At 38.7% G+C, this 26513-nt stretch overlaps 1 protein-coding gene across 1 annotated transcript; it reads right to left on the bottom strand.

Annotated features, from left to right (window-relative positions):
• On the bottom strand, nucleotides 1-24606 carry WTAP (Wilms tumor 1 associated protein). The gene is made up of 5 exons (XM_006882768.1): nucleotides 24577-24606; nucleotides 14998-15053; nucleotides 10586-10644; nucleotides 9693-9820; nucleotides 1-268 (listed from the first exon to the last, which is right to left on the bottom strand). Exons 1-5 carry the CDS (start codon nucleotides 24604-24606, stop codon nucleotides 86-88), a joined length of 456 nt encoding a protein of 151 aa, XP_006882830.1. The 3' UTR covers nucleotides 1-85.
• Between the last annotated feature and the right edge of the window lie 1907 nt (nucleotides 24607-26513).

The following is a 26513-nucleotide window of genomic DNA, read 5'->3' as shown; positions in this document are numbered from 1 at the left end:
TGTGGAAACGAGTACGTGGCTGTCCCACCACAGTTTTCTCGCAGTGGGACTGTCAGGGAAGTCTTGACTGGGGAGTATGATTTGTTTACCTATCAGGCGTAAACTTCCAGGCACTCAGTTCATTTTGGGCTTGTTCCAGTTTGTCTTTAGTCTGTTCCAGTTCCCCTTTCATTTTTAGGAAAAACAAGTTGATTGCTGGGTCTACCATTGTTGATCTCAGTTGGGCAACGCTCGGCTGCTGGACTTGCTTGAGGTACTGGATCTGAGTCTGCACAAAACAAAAGAAACAATTACCACCAAACCAAAGAAGAAGGTGGGGTGAATCTCTTATTCACTTGATGTACTAATTAAGCACCTCTACAAAAATGTAAATTAAAACTAACTATTCACTTAAGGTGAATAACAATTAGAGAAGTTCTGGTGGCCTAGTGGGTAAGGAGTTGAACTGTGAATCCAAACATAGGTGGTTAAATCCACCAGCTACTCCTTAGGAGAAAGATGGGCAATATTCTCTCTTGTAATTTACACCCTAGGAAAACTTACTGGAGGGTTAAGATATGAGTGGAATTAACGTAGGAATTAAGACCACATCTAATTAAATGCCTGTATTTGAACCCAGGTTACATTTTAATTTACAACTGAAACAATATCAAAAGAAAATATTTAGGATTCCTGGTGACATTCAGCTGCTAACCTGTAACAAAGCTGTTTCAACCTACCAGCTCAGATGCTCACAGGACAAACTGGAACAGTCTGCTTCAACAAAGACTTAGAGCCCTGGTACAGGGCAGTTCTGCTGTCCCACAGGGGCACTAGAAACCTGCTGGAGGCTCAGCTAAGAGTTGGTTCTGATTCGATGGCATACAACCACAGGCAGCTATAAAGCAGAATGATCTCAATGACAATGTGCTATGTCTCAAAGATGTGGAAACCTACTTTGTTAAAAAAAGTCTGAGTTTAATTGTGAAGTGGAAGTGCTATATATAGTCATTTTTATTGCAAACTAGCTAAAATGCACAAGCTTGAAAATATCTGAAGTTAAATCGCATTTTCCCCTCCACAAGAGTGTAAAACAGGACAATATAGGTAATGATAATATGGAGTGATATTTTGTAGTCTTTTATTATGGGGTAATAAGCTAAAATGTGAACTGCTTTACAGTGAAGTATTTTCTGTTCACTTGTTTTAATTTGTGCTTACATAAATCATTCTATGTATTAATCCTCTAAAAGAATAAAATTTAAAACATTTGCATTTCTATACTTAATATGTATAAATACGTATAGTATATATATTTACAGGAGTTGGCATTTTAACTTCATAAAAGCAAAACACGACAGCACTTCAAGATAAATGAAAGATGACAGTATTTTTCCCTTATAGGAGATTTAAATCACATATACCTGTAAAGATTGAAAGTGATTTTATTCAAATAGTATATTTTTTTCATTTTAATGAACATATACAGAGATTTTGGATTTCCATTCATTCACTGTTGCACTTTTCTCCCTGCCCACCCCTCTTCCCCTCAAACAGTGTATTTGAGAGATTAAATGATTGTACAAGGATATAATTACTTTCGTGAGACTAATATAATCAGTATAACCAGTATAATGAGACCTGAATTCTAGTTCTCAGATATTCTGACCCTTAATCTGGGCCATTTTCCTCCGCCCGGTACACTCTACTAAAGATTATACTTCAAATTCTGACTTCTGTTGTGCTATAGACTGTTGTTGCTGTTTTACTATCTATTGGCCCATACAATAAACAGCCCATCTTTCTCCTGACAAACAGCTGGTGGAGTCAAACTCTGTGCCTCTGTGTTGGCAGAACAACTGTTCCTCACTAAACCACGAATACATTTCTAGAATGTCAAATACAGTTTATCATTTAGTATTAACATCATCAATGTTTTCACACTCAAAAGTGACATGATTCAAGATAATTCTGTTTGACACTAAGACTTAATCCTTAAAGTTTTTAAGGATTAAATTTTGTAAATAGCTGATTTCTACTATAAATATAACAAAAGGTACCACAATATACCAAGTAAAAAGGAAATATACTGCCATTGAGCACAAATAATCGTTCATTTGGGGATATTTCTAACAAGATCTTATTTTAATAGTCATTACGTATCTAGTGAGTGTTTAGTTCAGTTTCTTGGATATAAATTAAAAAATTATTAAAGAACGTTCTCCATTATTAACACAAGATATATTTAAAATCTGATACAATACAAACATTCCTTTAAGGTTCTTACTGTTAAAAGTAGGCAGTATACTTTACTGACTAGGGTATGAGGGCAAAATAATGAAAAAGAGCATGATTACATCCCATGAAAGAGCAAACAGAACGTATCAAAAGTTGCTAAGCACATAAACTGTTCCCCAGGAGCTTACCAAGAAAGAGATTACCAGTTTACAAGAAAGAGACGAGTATGATAGTGTAGGAAGCATGCTCTCACTGAATGCTATCCTCAACTACCAATACCTTAAAGGACATACAAAACTGAACCAAAAACCAGAGCTGACAAAGGAACAGTAAAGTCAGTCATTGCTACAGAAGTGGAAGCGACTCATAGCTGACCCTCCAACAAGTTTTCAGAGGCTGTAAATCGCACAAGAGATTGCTCATCTTTCTCTCTCAGAGCAAATGATGGATTACAAGTTTTGGGTTGACAGTGTAACTGGTTACTTAGGGAACATGAGAGTTCCCTGACAAATAAATAGTTATTATAAACAGAAAACAGTACTCACACACACGACAAGAGGCAAACCTAACTACAATCATTTAAACATACTTACTTACCAAGTGTGGAACAAGAAGTACTTCTCCAGCAAACATAAGCCATATACACATTAGCAACTAAAACTACTAATTGGTAATTAGTGAAGAATTCATGTACATAGAGGATAAAGAATTACATAACTACAAGATAAATAAACAAATGCCAGAACAAATAGAGGACATGTAGAGAGATTACTGAAGTAGTTATTTTATTTGTAATTCTAAGCACAAATATTGGGTGGTGAAAATGGTTAACTGACTACTAACTAAAAGGTTAGCGGTTCAAATCCACTGAGAGGCAGACACCCAGAAGAGAGGAGTACATAGTATTCTCTGAATGTCAGGAGTTGGAACCAACTCACTGGCAACAGGGATAATTTGCTGAATTTGGAAACAGTGGAAAGCTGGCTCTCACTTGCAAGGGCTGATATATCATCTAGTCCTGACCACTAAATTTACTTCCATTCTCTAGAGAATGAGATGTGCCACCTACCTGGCTCATTGTCAGTCCCACTACCTGCTGTTTAACCCTTCTTGATCTGCTTCCTCCAGTACTTCACACTTCGATGCTTTTTGCCCTTTAAGTTTTTTGTCTTTAAATTCCCATTCAATAGATCCTTTGTCTTCAGAAGCCATATTCAAAATGAAATGTTGACTTGTGCAGCCTCACCTTCCTGATGGCTAGCAAGCTTGAAAATACTGTTGTGGCTTTGTTCAATTAATTTCCATCAGAGTCACCTTCACTTTCTTTGTTCATTATTTTTAAATCCCACCTATTTTCCAAAGTGTTCCATCTTTAGAGGCACCCTGGTGGTATAGTCTGTAGCAAAATGTACTATTAACCAAAGGTTTTCATATTTAAACAAAATGCTCTATCGAAATCAAAACAATCTTCCATTTCCTTCAATCTTCAGTTAAAGCAGGTTTTACTAAAGAGGCCAACAGCCTCCTAAGTGCTGAATTCAATCAGGAATTAAAAGTCCTAGTTAACAAAAATTCTTATTTCCCCCCATTTGTTGTTGATTTGATATCACTAATATCTTATTTTTTGTGAAAAATTTTGTGGTTCCTGTTTCCCTGAAACTTTATTTTCCAATCTAGCTTTCTTAGGCTCTAAGATGCTCTGGTGCGTACCTCAGAGCAACCTGCCACTAACCAAAAGATCAGCAATTTGAATCTGGAAACAGATTTGAGAATCTGCTCCCATAAAGATTGACGTCTAACTAAGAGCCCTATGGGGCAGCTAGCTATGAGCTAATACAGGGTTGCTATTAGCTAAAGTCGATCAGACAGACAAGAAGAGAGCTTGCAAAAAATATGGAAATGGCCCAAATATCCAACAACAATCAAAAAGATTGAGAAATTACGGTACATTCACACGATGGAATACATCAACATGCAGGAGCAATGATTTTGTAAATTACTACCTAACTTGGGAGGGACTGGAGAGCATTATGTGAGTGAACTCAGTCCCACAAGGACAAAGATCATATAAGACCATTATTGTAGAAATAGATAACTAGTAAAACATCTATGAGGATCCAAGAGGGGAGGGGGTCCAGGGAAGTAAGGATGGGCGAGGTGGTGGTTAATCATAGGATGGCACAATCTGATGGGTGGAGGGAGATTTGGGTTAAAGAAATGGGAAAGATCTGGTACGAAAAACAATGCATACGAACTTTCTAAGTAAACCAATATGAAATAAAAATTTTATTTAAAACAAAAACAAAAAAAACCCACAAACACCCAAGGGACCTCTAGTGGTCTACTGTACTGGTAAGCAGCTGCACTGCCAACCTAAAGGCACACAGTCTAAATCCACCAGCTGCTCTGGCGGAGAAGGATGGGCAGTCTCCGTCTCCTGTGAGTCACAGTGCCTCATAAGACCTGTAGAGGATCAGCTGCAAGTTGATTCTGACTCAACTGGCACATGTCAACATCATGAGTTAGAATCAACTTGACAGTCCAAGAAAACAAGCTGTGGCTTAGTGGTACCGTCACTCAAGTTGTCACCCAAAATGAAGATGGCAGCTCTCCAATCAATTGCCCCATTCCTTCTCTAGAAGCATCCAATTAATTAAGTTTTGTAGATGCTGACTCAAGAAAAAGATTCTAAAATCTCTTTCCTCCTCCAATTTGAGTGTTCCACCTTATACGGACAATTACAAGAGCTTTCCAAATTGTCTTCTTGCCTACAGCCATGTTCCTTTCAAGTCCATTCTCCATACTCAAGCCAAGAGTGATGTACCTAAAAGGTCAATCTCATTAGCCACACACTCCAGTTTAAACATTCTCTAGTGGCTCCCTTTCATGTACAAAGCCAACATCAAAAATCCATAATGCTTAACTCTATTTTTCACTTAAAATTTCATCCTCAAATAAAACTGAACTGCTCTCTCTGATCACATGTACTCTTGTGCTTTTCTTTCGTTTTTACTCCCACTGTCTCTCTTTCTGCTGAACTTTAACTGGGAAAAAAAGCAAACCAGTGAACCGTCAGCTGGTCAGAGGAGAGCTGTAAAAGTGATGGCTGGAAAAGGTTAGATCCAGTTCATGTGACCTTAGCATGCTGATTGAAAAGGTAAGGTTTTCATTTGCAGATGATATTAACTAATTAACACTTTCATGAATTGCCTCCTTTGCCACAAGACTAAAATTAGATGGTACCTCACTGCCACTACTGAACATTTTGATCAAAGAGTTCACAGAAGAATCATGATTAAAAGTGAAACGCAGACCAAGGTTTTAAATCCTCAACGATTCTAGGCTTTCTCAAGTCATTCATGGAAGGTGAACAAAGTGCTGATACTACAGTCTTGAGATAACCTTTAAATCTCAAACCAAAAATCTTCAAGTAATCTTAAAACCAAATAATAACAGTGGTTTAACAGGTCTGCCTTGGGCCATATGCTCTTTTTCATTTTTTTTTAAATTTTTATTTTATTATTTTCTCTGTGTGTGTACCGTCAAATTGGATCTGACTGGTACAGGAGGAGATGGCCCCTCCTTCTCTGGTAAAGCATCTGGTGGATTCAAACCGCATATCTTTGAGATTGTAGTGTAGCTTCTTGCCACTAGGCCACCAGAGCTCCCTGGGCCATATGCTCTTTTAAGAGCTATCTGTATGGGATCAAATTGACAACAGCAACTCAAAAGATTACACATGAACATCAATGGAGGGAATTTATGTTATTAAGGGAAGAATAACTTGGAAAAGGAGGGTGAAAATTATTACGTAACTTGAATTTATGTTTTACTGTGTCTAACCGTGACAAAGTGCTCCTTCGCACGTGTTGCCGTGGTAAAGTCTGAAATCAGGGAACTCTCCAAATTACTGAGGAGCAGCGATGTTAATTTGAAGACTAAAATGTGCCTGATTCAGACTTTTCAATCATCTAACCATAATAAGATAAAGGTAAATAATCCAACTGAAAAATGGGCACAGGATATGAACAGACACTTCACCAAAGACATTCAAATGGCTAACAAGCACATGAAGAAATGTTCAAAATCCCTAGCTCTAGGAAGCGCTGGTGGCCTAGTGGCAAGACACTGCACTGCAATCCCAGAGGTACACGGTTCAAATCCACCAGATGCTCTGCTGGAGAAGAAGGGGGCAATCTCCTCCTGTACCAGTCAGATCTGATTTGACGGTACACGTTAAAAATAATACAATTTATTTTTTTTTATTTTAGGTTTATTTTTCATTTCAATGAAGATCTACAGAGATTTTGGGATTCCATTCATTCATTGTTGCACCCTTCTCCCCGCACAAACCCTCCCCCCCCCGCCCCCGTTTGCTCCTCTCCTTGAAAAGCAAAAGAAAAACGCCCTCATTGGAAAAAAAACCCCAACAATTTAAAAAAAAAATTATAAAAAAAAATCCCTAGCTCTAAGAGAGATGAAAATCAAAACAACTATGAGATATCATCTCACCCAAGTCAGAATAGCAAAATTTAACAGACTTTTTCAATCATCTGCTATGCATCTGGGAGATGGATTATGAATAACAGAAGAAAGATTAATGCCTTTGAGTTGTGGTGTTGGAGTACTGAATATTCCAAGGACTGCCAAGATAACAGATAAATATGTCTTGGAGAGGGTGAAGCCGGATAAGTCCTTGGAAGCAAGAATGAGGAAGCTTTGCCTTGCATACTTTGGGCATATGCTAGGAGAGGATATTCCTTGGAGAAGGACATCATGCTTGGAAAGGTGGAGGGACGGTGAAGAAGACCCTCAACCAAGTAGATTTTGACAGCAATAATAGGCTTGAGTGTGTCAGAGATGGTGAAGTTGGCCCAGGACAGGGTTCTGATCTATTGTTTATAAGGTGACTATGAGTCATCCTCGACTTGATGGCACTTAATAATAGTATTTGTAACAATAAACAGAACACACACACAAAACCCATCTAAGACACAAACCACAATCTTCCACATAAATTAACTAATACGTACATTAACTAAAACACAAATACCTCTATTTCTACAATATAAGTTAGGGGGGAAATCTAGATAACTTTGGCAATGACTTTAAGGAGCATCCAGACAAAACAGTAGTAATACAGAATTCATAAAAAGAAAAATTTTCTGGGAAAGATTTGGTAAAAGAACACAAGCAAGAAAATGTGTTTACAAGCAAGACATTTGGAGCAAATATTTACAAAACACTTATTTTATGAAGAACTTATATCTATGATACACAAAAATTCTCCAATCTCAACAAGCTGATTATAAAATGGACAAAAAATGTGAGGAAAACTCACCCAAGAAGATATGCAGCTGGCAAATAAATACAAGAAAAATGGTTCAACATTATGCCATCAGAAAACTGCCTCAGAACTGCTGGTGGATTCCAACTGGCAGAGAGTTGGGTTGGCAGCACAACTCTCTATGTACTATGTCACCAGAGCTCCCTACATACCTATTAGAATAGCTAAAATCCCAAACACTAATAACAAAATGCTGCTAGTGGACCAACAGGAGCTCTTATTCAATGCTGGTTGGAACGCACAATGATCCAGCCACTTGGAAGCATAATACAGCTACATAAAAATCTGTATATAGGGTAAAATGCTTATAATCAACTTTGCTTGTAATTTTAAAAGAGGAGCAATCTAGGTGGATAAACAAGCTGTGGTATATCCATCCAAAGGAATTATCCAGCAATTTAAAAAAGAAAACAACAACCCTAAGAAAAAAACAACAACCACCTAGGAACATTAAATGCATACTGAAAATACACATACTTGTGAAATTATTCTATATACTTTAATAGTGGACACATGACATATTATACATATGACAAAACCCACAAGACTATCAACAGAAAGTAAACACTGGTACGAACTACAAACTCTAGTTAATAATTGATCAATTGTAACAAACATGCCACACAACTTCAAGACAGTAAAGACAAGAGAAAATCGTGCAGGTGGGAAGAGGCATATGGGAACTCCAAATTCTATGAAATCTGATAGATGCATAGATGAGAAGAAGCAAAGGTGCACCCAAGATTGTTGCAAGCCACCAGAAACTAGATAAAGGTATGGAGAGACAGTCTCTCAAAGCTTTCAGAAGTAATCAACATGACCAACAGCCTGAATTCAGACTGAAGGATGAGAAAACACATTTGCTGTGTAAAGTCACACTCATTTTGTGGTGTGCTGCTATGGCAAACTTAGTAGACTAAGACATATCTTCAAGGCAGGTGATACAGCTACCTGAACCATTATGTCAAGAGCAGAAACCACAAAGAATGAATTAAAGATGCTCTCATGTTATCAGATATCAATCACTATTGGGCTCCATCCACTGTCAAAGGAGCAAGGCTGTCCTTTGAAAGTAAAATTTACCCTAAAGAAACCGTAACTGCCATCCAAGCAGATATATTCACACTCATGTTTATTGCTGCTTTATTCAGAATAGCAGAGTTGGAAACAACCCAAGTGTCCATCAACAAACAAATGGATAGAGAAGCTGTGGTATATTCACAATGGATTATGCAGCACTGAAAAACAAAACTCATGAAATATTATAGAAAATAGGTGACCATGGAGGACATTTTGCTGAGAGAAATATCTCAGTCACAAAAAGACAAATACGGTATAATGCCACTGTTATAAAACAGGACAGCCGGGGACTTGGGGGGAAACTAAGAAAAGAGGGGATAAATGATGTATGCGACCTTGAAACAGACAAGAAGAGAAGTGTATAAAAGGAATATATGATGAGGTATTATTGGTGTGACAAGAGTCCAGAATAAGAAATGCATAGTAAATTGGTCTATGGAGGGGACTGTGTAACAGTCAAAGAACTTTTTTCCTAAAGAAAAAATGAACTGGGGGGGGAGTGGGGGCAGGGAGGAAAAGGTGCCAACAATCAATGAATGGAAATCCAAGGTCTTTATAAACTTATAATAAAATCTCAATTAAAATAAAAAAAAAGAGAAGTAAAATTCAAGTATGACTATCCTCCCGCAAGCTTAAGTGTCTAGTACAGTGCCATGCAAACATAAAGTTATTAGCAAATGTGGGAAAGCATTAAAAGGTTCTGAGACTGGTTGCTCGAAAAGGGGTTCTGAGAAAAGAAATTGTTTATATTTATCAGAAAATGTGCCGAAAACTTGGGGTGGGGGACTCAACGATGGGGATGACTTACAGTGTACCATCAAATTAAATCCAACCCATAGCCGACCCTCTGGCAGGTTTCCACAGGCAGTCAATCTCAAGGGAGGAGACTGCCAATCTTTCTCTTATGGAGCAACTGGTGGACTCGATCTGGGCTGGCCGTGTCATTCCTTACCACTAAGCTACTAGAGCTCCCTATTAAATATTCAAAGCACATTTAATTATATGGGTTAAAAGTCAATTAACAGCTTGTGGGATCTGAAATACTTACAGTACACTCTTGCATCTCTTGTTCCTTGGTTGCTAGTCTCATTACAAGGATGTTTTCTCTGCGTGCAGACTCTTGCTGTTGCTGCTTCAGTTTTTCTTCAGATTCCCTTAAGCCAGTTACATCATTAGCTGACGAGAAAAGGAAAAATTCCAAGACATTTCAAAACGTAATTTCTAAGTCAAGTGGAACTGACAAAAGCTTAAGTGCTAAGGAACTCTAGTCAACAATAATAAAACCTAATCCTCCAATGCTCCATAATTACCTGATATGAGACTGAATTATATTTATATAATTAATTCCCAATAGAAAAGATAATTTTATTTACATTCTTAATTATTAAAAAAAATTTGATTAGTATATGCATTTTAACCTACTCAGTTGTATGGATCATAACTGTCCTAGGTTTATTGAAATTTCAGGGTATTAAAAACTATATAATGAATAGAACAATATATAGGAAAAATGACAAATTGACCACAAAGTCAGAACCAATGCTCATCGCTGACTTTCCACTGGGCTTCAGAAGCTGTATACTGCGTCTGAGGAGACTGCCCATCCTTTCTCCTCTCTTCTTTATAACTCCTCCCTAGTCCTGAGACTCTGAGGTCAGACTCCTCTATAGCAAAGATTAGGGATAGATGCAGTTTTCCATTCCATGTTCTTTCTGAACTCTGAATTCTGAAAGAATGTAATTCTACCAAGTAGCTCATATATGACATGATTTTTACATTCAGTTGTCAGTGACTGAGATCTCCTCTAAAGAGACCAGATTTCACTCATATTATTTCCCAGCATCCAACACAGGGCCTGGACAAAATTTTTAAGTATCTAATTAATAAAACAAAGAAAGCTATTCGTACAGTCCTTAAAAAGCTAACACACGGATGACTTACAATTAAGATCTGTGTACTTGCCCTCCAAAGCTTGCACATATGCTTCATACTGCTTCCATCTAGTACAAAGAGAAATCTGTGGATTAGTTATTAAAGAAAATCCCTTCAATTAACTTTAGTAGAAAATCAATCCATGGACTCAATACTGAAAATTCCATGAAATGATGATTTTAAATTTAATTAAAAAAAAAAAAAAATCAGTCACTTTAGTATCTCCCTAAATTGACAAGGAGGAGGGGTGAAAGGAAATAGAGAAAAGTGTTCTATGATGAGAAAGCACCGAGTTCATTTGGTTAGACTGCAAGCCTGTTACTTCTGAATCACTGATACTCACTGTAAAGAATTCTAGAATATAAAAGCAGCAGCAGCAAAAAGAAATCTTATTACTTGAAAATCAAAACATTTAAAAAACAAAATGTTACTACTACTACTACTACTACTACTGTCAAACATGCAGGCCATTGTAAGCCCTTCTATTTCAGTTCTTTTAGAAAAGCACCTCATGGCTCTCCCAAAATAATAAAAGTTCACTTATAGCTAATCAAAATGAACTTCAATTTTAGACTTGTATAGTCTTAAAACTCATTAAAAACAGACAGGTCTGCTGTCAGATTTATTAATAATGAATGAAAGAAACTCGCTCCTACCACACCAAGATAACCCATCTTGTATGTAGACACTACTCAGCCCCTGCATGTTTCTTTCCATGACTGCCACCCCTGCCCAGCTTAGGGCTCATACACCAGTCAATCAAGTGTAGAGAAGAATAGAGAAAGGCCTTTCACGGTAGTTACAAGGGAACAATTTAGGTTAGAAGAATAGAAAAGGAAAGTTCAACCTAGAATATTTATATCAAAATGGTAGCAGACTTAATTAAATAAGCAGGAGTTGATTAAAAATCATTAAGGAAATGAAATAAAGATGAAAACAAAAATTCACTTAAGTCTTAAATGCTACTATGCTTTTTGAAGATTTTTAGTACTTACTATTCTTTATTTAAATCAAGAAAGAGAATGGCATAACCTAGCCAGAGGCATTATATGAAAAAGGATAATAGTGTCCACGTTAAAGGCAAGCACAGTATTCCAAAGGCAGGTATAGAAGATAAAGGACTAGCAATTTCAATTTTATGCCCTTGCTCTGTGAAGGATGTTACAGAGGAGCTAAGTGAGGTAGAACTAGATTTTAGTGACATGGAATGTTATCATCACTGACTCCTATTTTAAAAACATCTTTTCTTTCTCCTACCTTTAGCCTAATAAATTTGCTGTTATTCAAACAAAGATTCCTTGAAATTTCGAAAGTACAGAGCTCAAATTACTTTTTTTATGAAAGCTGTCTTGAAAAGATAGCTTTAATCTATCCTATTTTCCAATTCTTTAAATTTTTTTCAGACTTTTGAGTTTTTAGTAATCTAATTCTTTAAATTTTAAAAATAAGTATTTTAGGGGAAAACAATAGGGCTGCACAATTTGGTGGGTGGAGGAGGGGTAATGGAAATGGGAAAGATCCAGCTGAGACCTGAAAAGACAGGTAATGGTAGGCATCGTCCAATAGTGGTAATTTTCTAAAACACAATGTATGGGAATGAGTGTGTAAAACATAATGTCAATGAAGGGAAAGTGTGGGGGAAAATTTACATAATAAAAAAATAATAAAACCAAGTATTTTAATGCTATTCTTGACAATTTGGTTTTATAGGACATATTTACAATAATCAAAGAAATACAGAACTAGGAAACCTTTTAACCTCTTTAATTTATAGGTGAGGAAACTGAGAGTATCAAGATAAAGAAAAGAGCTGACCAACACAGCTAACGAAAAAGAATCACTCAGGTAAATTAGTAAGATATTTCTTTTATGTTATGTGCCGACGAGTTGCCAGCAACCGAAAGCAACCCTATGTACAGCAGCTCTGAAGCCTGCTCTGTCCTGAGCCAGTCTCACTGACTCGGATATATGTACCCTCATTACTCTAGTTACTTGTCAATCTATCTTATCCTTTGCTGTCCGTCCACCCTTCCAAGCATGATGTCCTTCTTCAAGGATTGGTCTCTCCTGGCCACGTGACCAAAGTATATGAGACAGAGCTTCAAAATCCTAGCCTCCAAGGAGAAACTTGGTTTCACCCTCTCCAAGACAGACCTATTTGTTTTCTTGGCAGTCCATGGTATGTTCAAGACTCTTCTCCAACACCACAACTTGAAAGCATCAATTCTTCTTCTGTCATCCTTAGTCACTGTCCAGCTCTCTAGAGTAATTGCAAAGACCATGGCCTGGATTAGGCACTTAGTCTCTATACTGACACTGTTGCTTTTCAGGACACTGGAGAGGTCCCTGACAGCAGATTTTCCCAATGCAACTCATCTTTTGATTTCCTGACTGCTGGTGTTAAGATTGTTGATTGCAGAGCTGAGCAAGCTGTAAGTGCTAACAACCTCAACCTCTTCTCCATCTACCAAGGGGCCCAGTGATGAGAATTTTTGTCTTCTTGATGCTGATCTTTAATCCATATGGAAGACTATAGTCTTTTACTTTCTGCAGCAAGCACTTCAGGTCTTATTTAGTTTCAGCAAACAAGGTTGTGTTATTTGCAAAACAGAGATTGTTGTCTTCCTCCAATCTAGATGCCTTTTCATTCCTCTTCATAAAGCCCAGCTTCCGAGTGATCTGTTCTGCATATAGATCGAAAAGATATGGAGACAGGATGTATCCCTGATGCATCCTGATTCTGAGCCATGCAATGTTTCCTTGCTCTAAGACTGATTCCTGCTCCAAGTATAGGTTGTGCATAACACAATCAAGTATTCTAGGATTCCCATTTTTCTCCATTTGTTGTGATCCACAAAGGAAAATGCCTTTGCATAGTCAATGAAACACAGACATTCTTCTGGTACTCTCTGCTTTCAGCCAAGATCCACCTGACGTAGGCAGTAATGTCTCTAGTGCCACAACCTCTTCTAAACCCAGTTTGTATTTCTGGTAGTTCTTTATCAATGTATTGTTCCAGCTGTTTCTGGATAAACTTCAGTTGGATTTTGTTACTGTGCGAAATTAGTGATACTGTTCAGTAATTTTCACACTGCCAGGTCACCTCTTTTTGGAACAGTAATAAATACAAATCTTTTCCAGTCAGTTGGCCAAGGAGTTGTCCTCCAGATTTCTTGGCACAACTTGGTGAGCACATCCAGGGAAATATGTTTGTTGAAATACATCAATCATTATTCCATTAATTCCTGGGGCTTTATTTTTTGTAAAGTCCGGCCTGAACTTCCTCTTCCATCACCACTGCCTCTTCATCATATGTTTTTTCTTAAAAGTCTTCTGTGTCAGTCAATTCTTTTTGGTACAATGATTATGTTTATTTCTTCCATAGTCATATATATCCATTAGGACGAATAATGCTTTTCAAATGTTAAAAAGGAACAAAGGAGGACACCAAAACAAGCCTGTAACTTCAGTGATATGTTTATGTTTAACTGAACCTCCTCAAGGTGAGGGTCGCAGATTATTTGCTACCTGCCTGACCCCCTTACCCCACCTGACAAGGTGTATACATAAAATATAAGTGCTTTTTTGTGGCATTTGGACAAGAACAAACTGGGAGGAGGGTAGAGAGAATAGTGCAACAATGAATGAGTGGAAGCCCAAAATCTCTGTAAATGTTTATGAAAATTAATAAAATATAATTATAGAAAAAAAAATGTAAGTGCTTTTTAAGGAAGAATTCTAAACATCTTGTTCTACAAGAAATATTCCAGAGATCTGGCGATTGAAAAGCTATTCAAGCTAATGCTTTAGTTCTTTTGTGGTATATATACATGTCAGTGTTATATATCCAAAACATACATGAGGGGAGCTCTGGTGGCCTAGTGGCAAGAAGCTGCACTGCAATCCCAGAGGAACACGGTTCGAATCCACCAGATGCTCTGCCGGAGAAGGAGGCGCAATATCCTCCTGTACCAGTCAGATCTGATTTGACGGTACACGCACACAAAATAAAAAAAAAAAAAAAAAAAAATTAAAAAAAAAAAAAAAAAAAAACATACATGAGGAGCTCTGGCGGCCTAGTGCCAAGAAGCTGCAGTCCCAGAGGTATGCAGCTGAAATCCACCAGAAGCTCTGCTTGAGAAGGAGGGGCAATCTCCTCCTGTACCAGTCAGATCAGATTGACAGTACACACAAAATAATAATTTTTTAAAAACCCCACAAAACACGATATAATTTGAGACCATGTTAGCATTAAGAACACTATAATCATCATCATCATCATCAAATGGTTGATAGAAATATTTTGATAAAACATTTTACTCAGCTTATATCCTAAATCTGAAGTTTGTTGTTAGTAAAATGAGGTCAATCAGTACACAATGTCATATAAAACATATTTTTTGATAAAAAGAATATTTTACCTTAGAATTAACTCATCTCGAGCCATAACTTTGAAGTCTGTTTCACTCAAGCGAACCTATAAAAAGAGGAAAATTAAAATAGGGTACTCACCCAAAAAATTTAGAACCCTGAAATAATAAGATTTATGCTCTTCATAAAGTGTTTATGAAGACAGGATATTTTAAACTGCAATGAAAAGAAATATGCATACCAAAAGAGTTATCAATACAAATCTCCACCCTTACAATTCATAATATACCATTGCACACATACACCACATTCGTTTGTCCATTCACCAGCTGCTGAATAATTCAGCTGTTACTATTTTTTATAGTTATCTTTCTATGCAAAATGGTGCAATGAACAGATGGGTCACATGGTCATTCTATCGTTAAACTGAGGAGTCATGAAAATGGCTTTCCATAGTGGCGGTAACATTTTCCATTTCCACAGCAATGGCTGCCAGTTGCTCTTTCTCTGCAAACAGGTCAATGTGAACTGTTTTGGGGACCATAACTTTTAATCTTTGATTTATCAGGTGGTGGTGTCTCAAAAAGAGGTTTGTATTTGAAATATATGAACCACCTCAGAGACTTAAACGGCTCATTACCTACTATGATTAATTAAACAAACGAACAAAAAAAGCCCAACCAATTTTTTAATTGGAAGTGTTTAAAAGCAGAGCTATTTGGTATATTAAAAATGGGCATAATTGGTGAAATGCAAATTGAAACATCAGTAACTTATCAACACAGGTTTATTGCTGTTATTATTATGTGCTGTCCAGTTGTCTGTGACTCAATGCACAGCAGCTCTGTGGCCTGCCCCATCCTGATACAGTTTCACTAATTCCAACACACCCACCCCCATGGCCCCAGTTACTGCATCAATCCATCTCATCCAGGGTCTTTCTCTCCTACATTGTCCTTCTACCCTTCTGAGCATAATGTCCTTCTCAGTCCCTCCTGGCCACAAGCTGAAACTATGTGAGACAGAGGTTCAAAATCCTAGCCTCCAAGGGGAAACCTGGTTTCACCCTCTTCAAGACAAACCTATTTGTTTTCTTGGCAGTCCATGGTATGTTCAAGACTCTTCTCCAGCACCACAACTCAAAGGCATAGATTCTTCTTCTGTCGTCCTTAGTTATTCTTCAGCTCTCCAATGCACAACAAATAACTGAGAAGACCATGGCCTGGATCGCACAAAACTTAGTCTCTATACTGACACTGTTGCTTTTCAGCACTCTGCAGAGGTCCCTGACAGATTTTTCCAATGTAATTCCTTTTTTGATTTCCTGACTGCTGGTGCCAAGAGTGTTGACTGTGGAGCCAAGCAAGCTGTAACTGTTAACGACCTCAGTTTCTTCTCCATCCATCATGGTGCTGCCAAGAGACCTAGCGGTGAGAATTTTTGTCTTCTTGATATTGAGCTTCAATACATGCAGAAGACTACAATCTTTGACCTTTTGCAGCAAGCACTTCAGGCCCTCCTCAGTTTCAGCAAGCACAGCTGTATTAGCTGTATAGGGTAGGTTATTGATGAGTTTTCCTCCAATCCTAATGCCAACAGGTTTATCAGAATAGTTTAAACAAATGGGGTGGGAAGGAGGAATATTCATGACATCAGATGTTAATGTTAGTTGCTGGTGTTGTATACCATTGAGTCATAATCGACCCAGAGCTGACCCTCCAGTGGATTTACAGAGGCAGTTAATCACTGCATGGGAGACTGCCCATCCTTGTCCCAAGGAACAGTTGGTGGTCTTGAAGCAGCCAGTGTGCCTTTGAGACTGCTGCACAGCTTCTGGCCACTAGGCCACCAGAGCCATTAAGTTGACAATGACTCATAGTGACCTAATCAACAACAGATAGGAATCCTGCCTTGTTCTCATGATTTCTAACACGTTCAAACACATTGTTATAGTCCCTGTACCACCTTTCTCTAACTCTCAGTCCCACCATACTGTCTTTTTCCAAGAACTGAACTGGTTCTTCCTGACAACATGCCAAAAGAACATGAAATGAAATTTCACCACTTCTGTTTCTAAAGTGCACCCTGGTTGCACTTCTTCCCAGACAGACGTGTATTTTTTTTTTCCCAGTCCATCCTCACTTCCTGATACACAAAATCCCACTTGTGGCTGTCACTATGTCACTCCATCTAGTTGAGTGTTGTCTTCTCTTGTGTTGATCCTCCACCCTTCCCAGCATTATGTCCTTCTCCAAGGAACAGTGCCTCCTAGGAACATGCCTGAAGTATGTGAGGCGAAGACTCCTCATTCTTGCCTCCAAAGAGCACTCCAGCTGCATCCTCTCCAAGACATACCTATTTGTTCTCTTGGCCATCCATGCGATGTTCAGTGCTTTTCCCCAACACCACACTCAAAGGTGTTAATTCTTTTTGTCATCCTTATTCATTGTCCAGTTCTCAGATGCATACCAAGTGATTAGAAAGACTATGGCCTAAATCAGACACACCTTGGTCCTCAAACTAACATTGTTACTCCCTAATAATTTGGAGAGGTCCCTAATTGCAGACTTCCCTAGTGTAATGTGTCTATTTCCTGACTGTTGGTATTAACAGTGTTTGTTAACTGTGGATCCAAGCAAGATGAAACTGTTAACAGTTTCAATCTCTTCTCCATCCATCATAATGCTGCCTACTGGTCCAGTGGTTAAGAATCTTTGTCTTCTTGACACTGAGATGCATTCCTTACGGAAAGCTGCATTCCTTAATCTTCTGCAACAAGTTCTTCAATTCCTTCTCACTTTCAGTAAGCAAGGTTGTCTTATCTGTGTAATTCAGGCTATTGATGAGTCTTCCTGATGCCACACTTCCAAGGAGTCAATTCTCCATAAAGTCCTCAAATTTCTAATTGCCAAAAGTTTTGAAAAGGAACCTGGCAGGCCTACAGGCAGCTGAAATCACTTTGTAAATTGAGAAAGTGTTTTCTCCTTATTAAGTAAAGATTGGAAAGGTGTGACACTATTATTACAGTAAAAAATTAAGGCTCTGTTTTTCTTCTTGTTAAGTACCACTGACTATGACTCACAGTGATCCTATGAATCCTAACAGGTCTGAACCATTTCCTATCCGATGCCATCCTCACCTGACACATTTGAGCCCACTGTGGCAATCACTGTGTGAATGCATCTGGTTGAAGGTCTTCCTCTTTTTTGTGGACCCCTCCACCTTTCCAATCATGATGTTCCTCTCTAAAAAACTGTGTCTCCTAAAAATATGCCCGAAGTATGTGAGATAAATAAAGCTTCACCATCCTTGTTTCCAAGGAACATTCTGGTTCACTTTCTCTAACATATCTGTTTGTTCTTTTGGCAGTCCATGGGATGTTCAGTACTCTTCTTCAACATCACACACAGCTCACAGGCATCAACTATTTTTCTATTATCCTTATTCACTGTTCAGCTCTCAGATGCACAATATGTGATTAAAAAGACCCAAGTCCAGATTACCTTAATCTTAAAACTAACATTACTGCTCCTCAGTCTTTGGAGCAGTCCCTGACAATGGACCTGTCTAATGTAATGATTCCTGACCTCCTGACTGTTGGTATTAAGGGTGTTGATTGTGGATTTGAGTTAAGATAAAATCACTGACAATTTCAATCTTTTCTCAACAATCTGCATTATGCAGATGACACAATCCTGCTTGCTAAAACTGAGAAGGACCTGAAGCGCTTGCTGCAGAGGGTCAAGGACTGAAGCCTTCAATATGGATTGAGGCTCAATGTCAAGAAGACAAAGATTCTCACCACTGGACCAATTGGCAGCATCAGGATGGATGGTGAAGAGACTGAGATTGTTCACAGCTTTAGTTTGCCTTGGCTCCACAGTCAACACTCTTGGCACCAGTAGCCAGGAAATTAAAAGACATATTGCGATGTGAAAGTCTGCTGTTATAGACCTTTTCAAAGTTCTGAAAAGTAATGCTGTCTCTCTGGAGACTAAGGTGCGTCTGATACAGGCTATGGTCTTTGTTATGCATCAGAGAGTTGGACAATGACTAGGGAGGACAGAAGAAGAATTGATGCTTTTGAGCTGTGGTGCTGGAGAAGAGTATTAAACGTACCATGGATTGCCAAGAAAACAGAGATTCATCCTGGAGAAGGTTAAACCCAGCTGCTCCTTAAAGGCAAGGATTCTGAGGCTTTATCTAACATAGTCTGGACATGTTGTAAGGAGGGACTCCTTGGAGAGGGACACCATGCTTGGGAGGGTGGAGGGACAGCGCAGGAGAGGAAGGCTCTCTACACTCTATGAGGTGGAATGATTCAGTGACTGGGTAACTGAGATGGGAGTGTCAGAGACAGTGTGACTGGCACAGGACAGAGCTTAGGGCTGTTGTACATGGGGTTGCTATGAGTCGCAAGCGACTCGACGGCACACAACAATAACAACAACAACAACAATAATCATAATGTTGTTCATTGGTCCAGTAGTGAGGATTCTGGTCTTCTTGATATTGAGATGCAATCCACATTGAAGGCTGTAGTCTGATTTTCTCTAACAGCTGCAGTTTCTCTTAGAAGATACTTAAAATTTTCCTCCTTACAATGTTTCAAATGTAACATTATTCAGTAACAGTATTACTACAAAATCAATGAGGGGAAATCATTAATAGGTGCCAATGACTCCACTATGAATCACAGCAACTCCATGAATAACAGACAGAAACTTTGCTCTGTCCTCTCCATGATCTCAATGTTCAAGGCCATTGTTGCAGTCACTATCAATCCATCTTACTGAGGATATTCCTCTCTTTCTCTGGCCCTCTACTTTTCTAAATATCACGTCTTTTTCCAAGGAATGGCATCTTTCGACAACATGCTCAAAGTATGTGAGACAAAATCTGACCAACTTCCATCTAAGAAGCATGCTGGTTGCCTTATAGTAGAATATATTAAAAGAAGTAGCAGAGGATGAACATATTAATTCTCAGACTGTTATGTGCTGTCAGTCAACTACAACTCATAGCGAACCAGTATAGATCTGGACCCTTCTTACTATCTCTGACATATCTGCCTCAATTGCCACAGTCACTGTTGTCAATCCATCTCCATCCAGGCTTGTCATCTCCTGCACTGACTCAATCCTTCTCTAAGGATGGTCCCTCCTGGCCACATGACCAAAGTATGTGAAATGGAGTTTCAAAATCCTTGTCTTCAAGAAACAACCTGGTTTAACTCAGGACACCTGTTTGTTCTCTTGGCAGTCCATTGCATGTTAAGTATTCTTCTCCAGCACCACAACTCAAGATATCAATATGTCATTCACAGTCACTGTCTAGCTCTCAGATACACAGTAAGCAATTGAGAAAACCATCGCCTGGATCAGATGCACCTTTGTCTAGACTGATGTCTCTTTAGACCTGAGGAGAGGCCTCTAACTGCAGATTTTACCAGTGAAATTAATCTTTTGATTTCCTGGCTACTGGTCCCAAGAATGTTGATTATGGATCCAAGCAAAATGAAACTATTAATAATCTCAATCTTTTCTCCTTCTATCATGATACTGTCAATTAGCCTGGTGGTGAGAATTTGTGTTCTCTTGATCTTGACATGGAATTCATATTGAAGACTGCAGTTCTTGACTTTCTGCAGCAAATGCGCCTCTATTTTGGTGAGCAAGGTTGTGCCATCTGCAAAACACAGGTTGTTGATAAGTCTTCCATCAATCCAGATACTACATTCTTCTTCATGAAGTCTAGCCTCTTAAATGATCTGTTCCAAATATGGACTAAAAAGGTAAGGAGCAAAGATAATCCTTAATGCACTCTTTTCTTGATTTTGAAAAATACAGAGTTCCCTTGCAGTTTGGACTACTGCTTTGTGGTTCAGGCTTTGCATTAGTAAAATCAAGTATTCCGAGATTCCCATTCTTCTCAATGTTAGCCACAATTTTTTGTGATCCAGAGATTACTAAAGTATAATTTTTACTAATTTCAGGTATACTTTGACCCTAAAAATGTACAATAAAAATTTCCACAGTTTTGGGAGGAGGGATTGTATAACAATGAAAGAATTTTTCTTCTACTTTTCAAAAGAGAAGAGCAAACTAGGGGGGAGGTTGGGCAGGGAGAAAAGTACAACAATGAATGAATGGAAATCCAAAGTCTCTGTAAACTTTCATTAAAATGAATAATAATAATAAAAAAAAGGAAAAAATCCAGTCTTTAAATTGCTCATATAAATATTCCTTGTCTAGAAAATTCCCGGTGGGAGAATAGTTAAGCACCTGTCTGCCAGCTAACAGGTTGGTGGTTTGAAGCCAAAAGTCACTTCTCAGGAGAAAGATGTTGGCAACCTGCTTCTAAAAAGATCCCCATCATCAGATATCTTACAGGGCAGCTCTGTTCTGTCCTGAAGGATTACCATGAGCTACCATCAACTCCCTGACAATGGATTTAGATTTGGTTTTTATTTACTCACAGAGATAGTTAAGTAATTAAACAGAACACACTAGGGCTGAGAACAAAGTGAAATGAGACCAGAAAACTACAGCAGAAAACACAGATTCTACTGATCATAAAAGTCTGATCGCACCATGCAGGAGTTGTACTGCTATGAGCAAGGGTTAACCTTATGGCAACTAAAAGCAGAAAGGTAATGTGCTTTTTTTTCTCAAGAATAAGAAGTGGCTTTAAATTATAACCAAAAGGATTTATATTAAGGGGGAAAGGTAATTTACAGAAACTAGTGCAGTAATCTCCTTTACTGACATAATTTGTAGATATGCAGCTAAATTTATCTGCTAATAAATACTAAGAATAGATCACAAAAATATCGTCAAACATTCAAGAGTGCAACCTGTCCCAAACCTTGCTATTTTCAATTGTGTCCTATGCATCTGAATTGTGATGGTGGTATTAAAGAGTTTATGAACTGCCAAAATAAACAAATCTATTTTGGAAGAAGTACACCAGGGTGTTCCTCAGAGGCAAGAACGGCAAAATTTCATCTCAGATACGCTGGGCACACTTGTAGTAAGTACATGGTAAGTACATGTAGTAAGTACCTACATGGTAAGTAGGGGCTAGTCCTTGAATAAAGAGATCATGCTAGGAGAGGCAGAAGATTACGGAAAGAGAGGAAGATGCTCAGGGCGATGGATGACACACTAGTTTTAAGAAGGGATTTGAGCATGGCAGAGATCATGGGGGTAAGGTGAGGATGGGGCAGAGGGCAAGGCTTCTATCCTTTGTTCACAGGGTTACTATGACTCGTGGTCTACTGGATGGCAGCTAACAACAAAAAACATTCTACAGATACACAGCATGCAAGACACAGTATCTAGTACTTTTTTTGGAGGGGAGGGGAGCCTCTTTTCAGTTTATTGCATGAAGGAGTTACACTAGTCCAAGTTAAAAGTGGACCACAAATGATTAGATAGGCTGTGAGGTTTTAAACTTGTGACAAGGGACAAAAGGGAAATTTTCTACTCATTGCAAAGAAACTCTCACATAAGTTTCAGTGAGCTGCAGCACTTGAAACTCATGACCGTCCTCAGCCAGTCTAATCTCTATAAGAAACTGGCCTTTGTTCTCATGCTGGTCACCTTGGAGCTGAATTACTTCTTCAAATTCTGAATTGTCAAAAAGTCAGTTTCAAGTTTTAGCCTGAAATACTATATAAATTTCTTCTCATATGGTAATGAAGGAGGAAATGGAAGTTGCACTGAAGGTACTGGCAAAAAAATAAGGCCCCAGGAATTGATGGGATACCAAAAGACTTGTTTCAATTAGCAGACGCAGCCCTGGATGCACTCACTAGTCTATGCTAGGAAATTTGGAGGAAAGTTGTCTAGCCAATGGACTGGAAGAGATCCATGTATGTTCCCATTCCCAAGAAAGAATGTGCAAACTCCTGTACAGTATCATTTATATCACATGCAAGCAAAATACTGCTCAAGATCATTCAGGAGGATTTAGAAGAGACCATGGCACCCGGGATATCATTGCTAATGTCCAACAAATCCTGACTGAAAGTAAAGAATATCAGAAGGCTGTCTATTTGTGCTTTATTGACTATGCAAAGGCATTTAACTGTGTGGATCCTAACAAGTTGTGGCCAACATTAAGAATGGGAATTCCAGAACAATTTTGCCTAAGCAAAACCCATACCTAGACCAGGAAGGCTGTTGTGTGAATAGAGCAAGGAAACACTACATGGTTTAAAATTAGGAAAGGAGAGTGTGAAGGTTGTATTTTCTCTCCATACCTATTCAATATGTATGCTGAGCAAATTGTTAGATGCTGGATTCCATGAAGAGAAATGTGGCATCAAGATCAAAAGGACACTCATCAATAACCTGTGTTATGCAGGTGATACGATCCTGCTTGCTGAAGTGAGGAGGACTTGTTGCAGAAGATCAAGGACAGCGTTCAGACTGAAAGTGTCAACAGCGTCATCATATGTGCAATCAGGAGATGGACTACTGGGAAAGTCCGCAGTTAGGTACCTCTCCAAGTTATTGAGGAGTAATGATGTCACTTTGAGGACTAAGGTGCATCAGGCCACAGTCTTTCTGATCACTTGTTATGCATATGAGTGTTGAACAATGAATAAAGATGACAGAAGAATTGATGCTTTTGAGCTGTCGTGTTGGAGAAGAGCACTGAACATGCTATGGACTGCCAAGAGAACAAACAGATACGTATTTCTTTTTTTTTTTTATTTTGTATTTTGTGTGCATGTACCATCAAATCAGATCTGACTGGTACAGGAAGATATTGCGCCTCCTTCTCCGGCAGAGCATCTGGTGGATTCGAACCATGTTCCTCTGGGATTGCAGTGCAGCTTCTTGCCACTAGGCCACCAGAGCTCCCCTAGATACATATTTCTTAAAGAGGTGTAGCCAGAGGGATGGTGAAGATGATGAGGCTTTACTTTATATTTTGGGCATGTTGCTAGGAGAGGCTGTTTCTTGGAGAGACATGATGCTTCGAAAGGTAATGAATGAGTCAGCAAAGGAGAGGAAGACCCTCGACCAGCTGTACTGACACGGTGACTAATGTGTCAGGAAATGCAAGTATGGCACAGGGTTCAGATATGTTGTTCAAGGTTACAACATTCTGGATGTTTAATTACGGTACCAAGACAGGCAAATTGCTTCTTAAATGCCGTCACTAGTTTGTTTTATTGTAATCTTCGATGAACCCCTGGACAGTTGTAAGGGTCTTCCTGACATTTCTCCGTTGAATTCTAACACTGATATAATTCTCAGTCCCAGCAGGAAGCAGGTCATCACTCTTACTTGCATCAGCAAAGCGGTCAAAAGAGTGGATGTTCTGGATAGTGGACATATAAATCCTGTGCCTCGGCGGAAGTGGCCTGCAGAAGGTGGTGGCAGGAGAAGGCAGGCAGGGGAAAGGAGCATGGGAGGTGAGGGGGCGGGAAGGGGAGGCAGCTCAGTCCTCAGAGCGGCTTAGTGACTGGGGCAGTACAGTACTAGTACATTTTTAGTCCACAATGCAATTATTGTCTAAAAGCAGAGTGTAAGCTGTAAACAAAGAAAAGATAGTCCCTTTAACTCTTTTTTTTTTTAAAGGCATCCATATCAACAGGTAAAAAAAAACCATACCTTTTTGGGAAGAGGTTCTTCGTTGGTCATCTTGAACCTTAAAAAAACAATTTAAAAAGGAGAAGAGTAATTCAGCTAAGGTGGGAACAAAATGTTTGACACTTTCAAACAATTTTATTATTGAACCAAGTTAAAAAAAATTAGGTTAATTTTAATTTAAATAAACTTTTTATTTCAGAAGTTTTATAGTTAAATTGTAAATACAGGATGGCACTTTCCCATTTCCCTTCTAATGTCTTATCTTTGGTTATTTCCTAAATTTCCTTCCGCTACTGCCATACTTCTACGTATAACCTGACAGAGTTCTGTAGATAGAATTTCTCATATCCTCACAACTCTCATTCTCATAAGAGACAAATCCTGAAGTAGAAGTGACAGCTTTCTGTTGAAGGCAGATCTGACTTCAGACAAGAAGCATCCCAGGCATCTTACTGCAAAGGCTGTATAAAGGAAGCACCAGTTGCTAAACCCTTCCTTCCTTTTTTGCAGAATCACGACAGTGCATTAATGCCCAATGGCTGCAATGTCATGGCTGCATTACAGCTCAAGACAACAGAACTACTGAAAATATCCCCACCCTACTGAAACCCACACCATATAATTGCAGCTAAAATGAAGATTCTCTAGCTTCTCACACATACCCTGGTGGCACAGTAGCTAAACTCTGGGCTGCTGCTAACTGAAAGGTCACTATTTCCACTCCAAGGGCCACTTTGAGGGAAGAAATTGGGCAGTCTGCTTTCTAAAGGTTTATTATAGCCCTTGGAATGAAACCCTAAGAAGCAGCTCTGTCCTGTGGGGTCCCTATTAGTCACAAGAAACTGAACAGACAGTGGATTTTTTTTGTTTGGCTGTAGTGTTTTCACAGACATTTAGTTTAAAAAAGAACTCTTGTTGGAAAAGATAGGTTAGTAAGTTCAATCAGAGGGAGCCTCTTTATTATGGTTCCTGTTTGCCATGGATTGAATTGTGTCCCCCAAAACATGTATATAAAGATACAATATGGAAACTATGTATGACTGCCCATGAGCTTGTAAGTTAAACAGCTGTAAAAGGATTAAGGGTGGAATGCAACACCCTTCATCTGAACACAGTCCTGCCAGATCTGAGCTACTACGCAATGGAACTCTTTGACAGCAGGGTGTCAACACTACCTATGAATGTGCAAAGAAGCACATGTGGGGGGAAGAGAGAGTATAAATGCAAACCCAAGTTATGTGCTCAGGGATTATCTTTTCTTCCTAAGAAAAATAGGATAGTAATTGTATTTTGCAGTAAAAAGCTATACAAATTAAAGAAATTAGTTCTTACACTGATGAGATTTGTGCTACTTCCCAATATTCAAATGTACCATAGAAACCAATAGAACCACCTAAATTTAGAGCATTTGGACAAACAGGTTAAGTCCTGCAAAAAGTGCAGCCAGAGTGCTCCTTGGAGGCAAGGATGGTGAAGCTTCATCTCTCATATTCTGGGCATATTGCTAGGAGAGGCTACCTTTTAGAAAGGGACAGAATGCTGGGAAAGGTGGAGGGTCAGCAAAAGAGAGGAAGACTCCTAACACAACTGACGTGTAACACAGCGACTGCAGCAATGAGCTCAAATGCATCAGAGATGATGAGGATAGGACAGGATTTAGATATGTTGTTCACAAGGTCACTATGAATCATACTAGACCTGAGAGCACCTAACAAGTTTTTCCTAGTTACCCTTATTTCTAGTATATATTCATAAAAGTGTCCTTATAGTCTTAACTTTCTTGACATTTATATCATACTTACTACAAATAACAAAGATATATACAAAGCCAACTCTACTTCACAAGATCCTGATTTTCAGATTAGGCATAGAGAACAAATAGGTATGTCTTGGAGAGGGTGCAGCAGGAGTGCTCTTTGGAGGCAAGAATGATGAGGCTTCACATTACATACTCTGGG

This window comes from Elephantulus edwardii, unplaced genomic scaffold (genome assembly GCF_000299155.1).
Source record: "Elephantulus edwardii isolate Elephantulus edwardi_28Jun2011 unplaced genomic scaffold, EleEdw1.0 scaffold00024, whole genome shotgun sequence".
NCBI lineage: Eukaryota > Metazoa > Chordata > Mammalia > Macroscelidea > Macroscelididae > Elephantulus > Elephantulus edwardii.
Note: the sequence above shows the minus strand (reverse complement) of the source record. Positions and strands in the feature narration are given on the sequence as shown.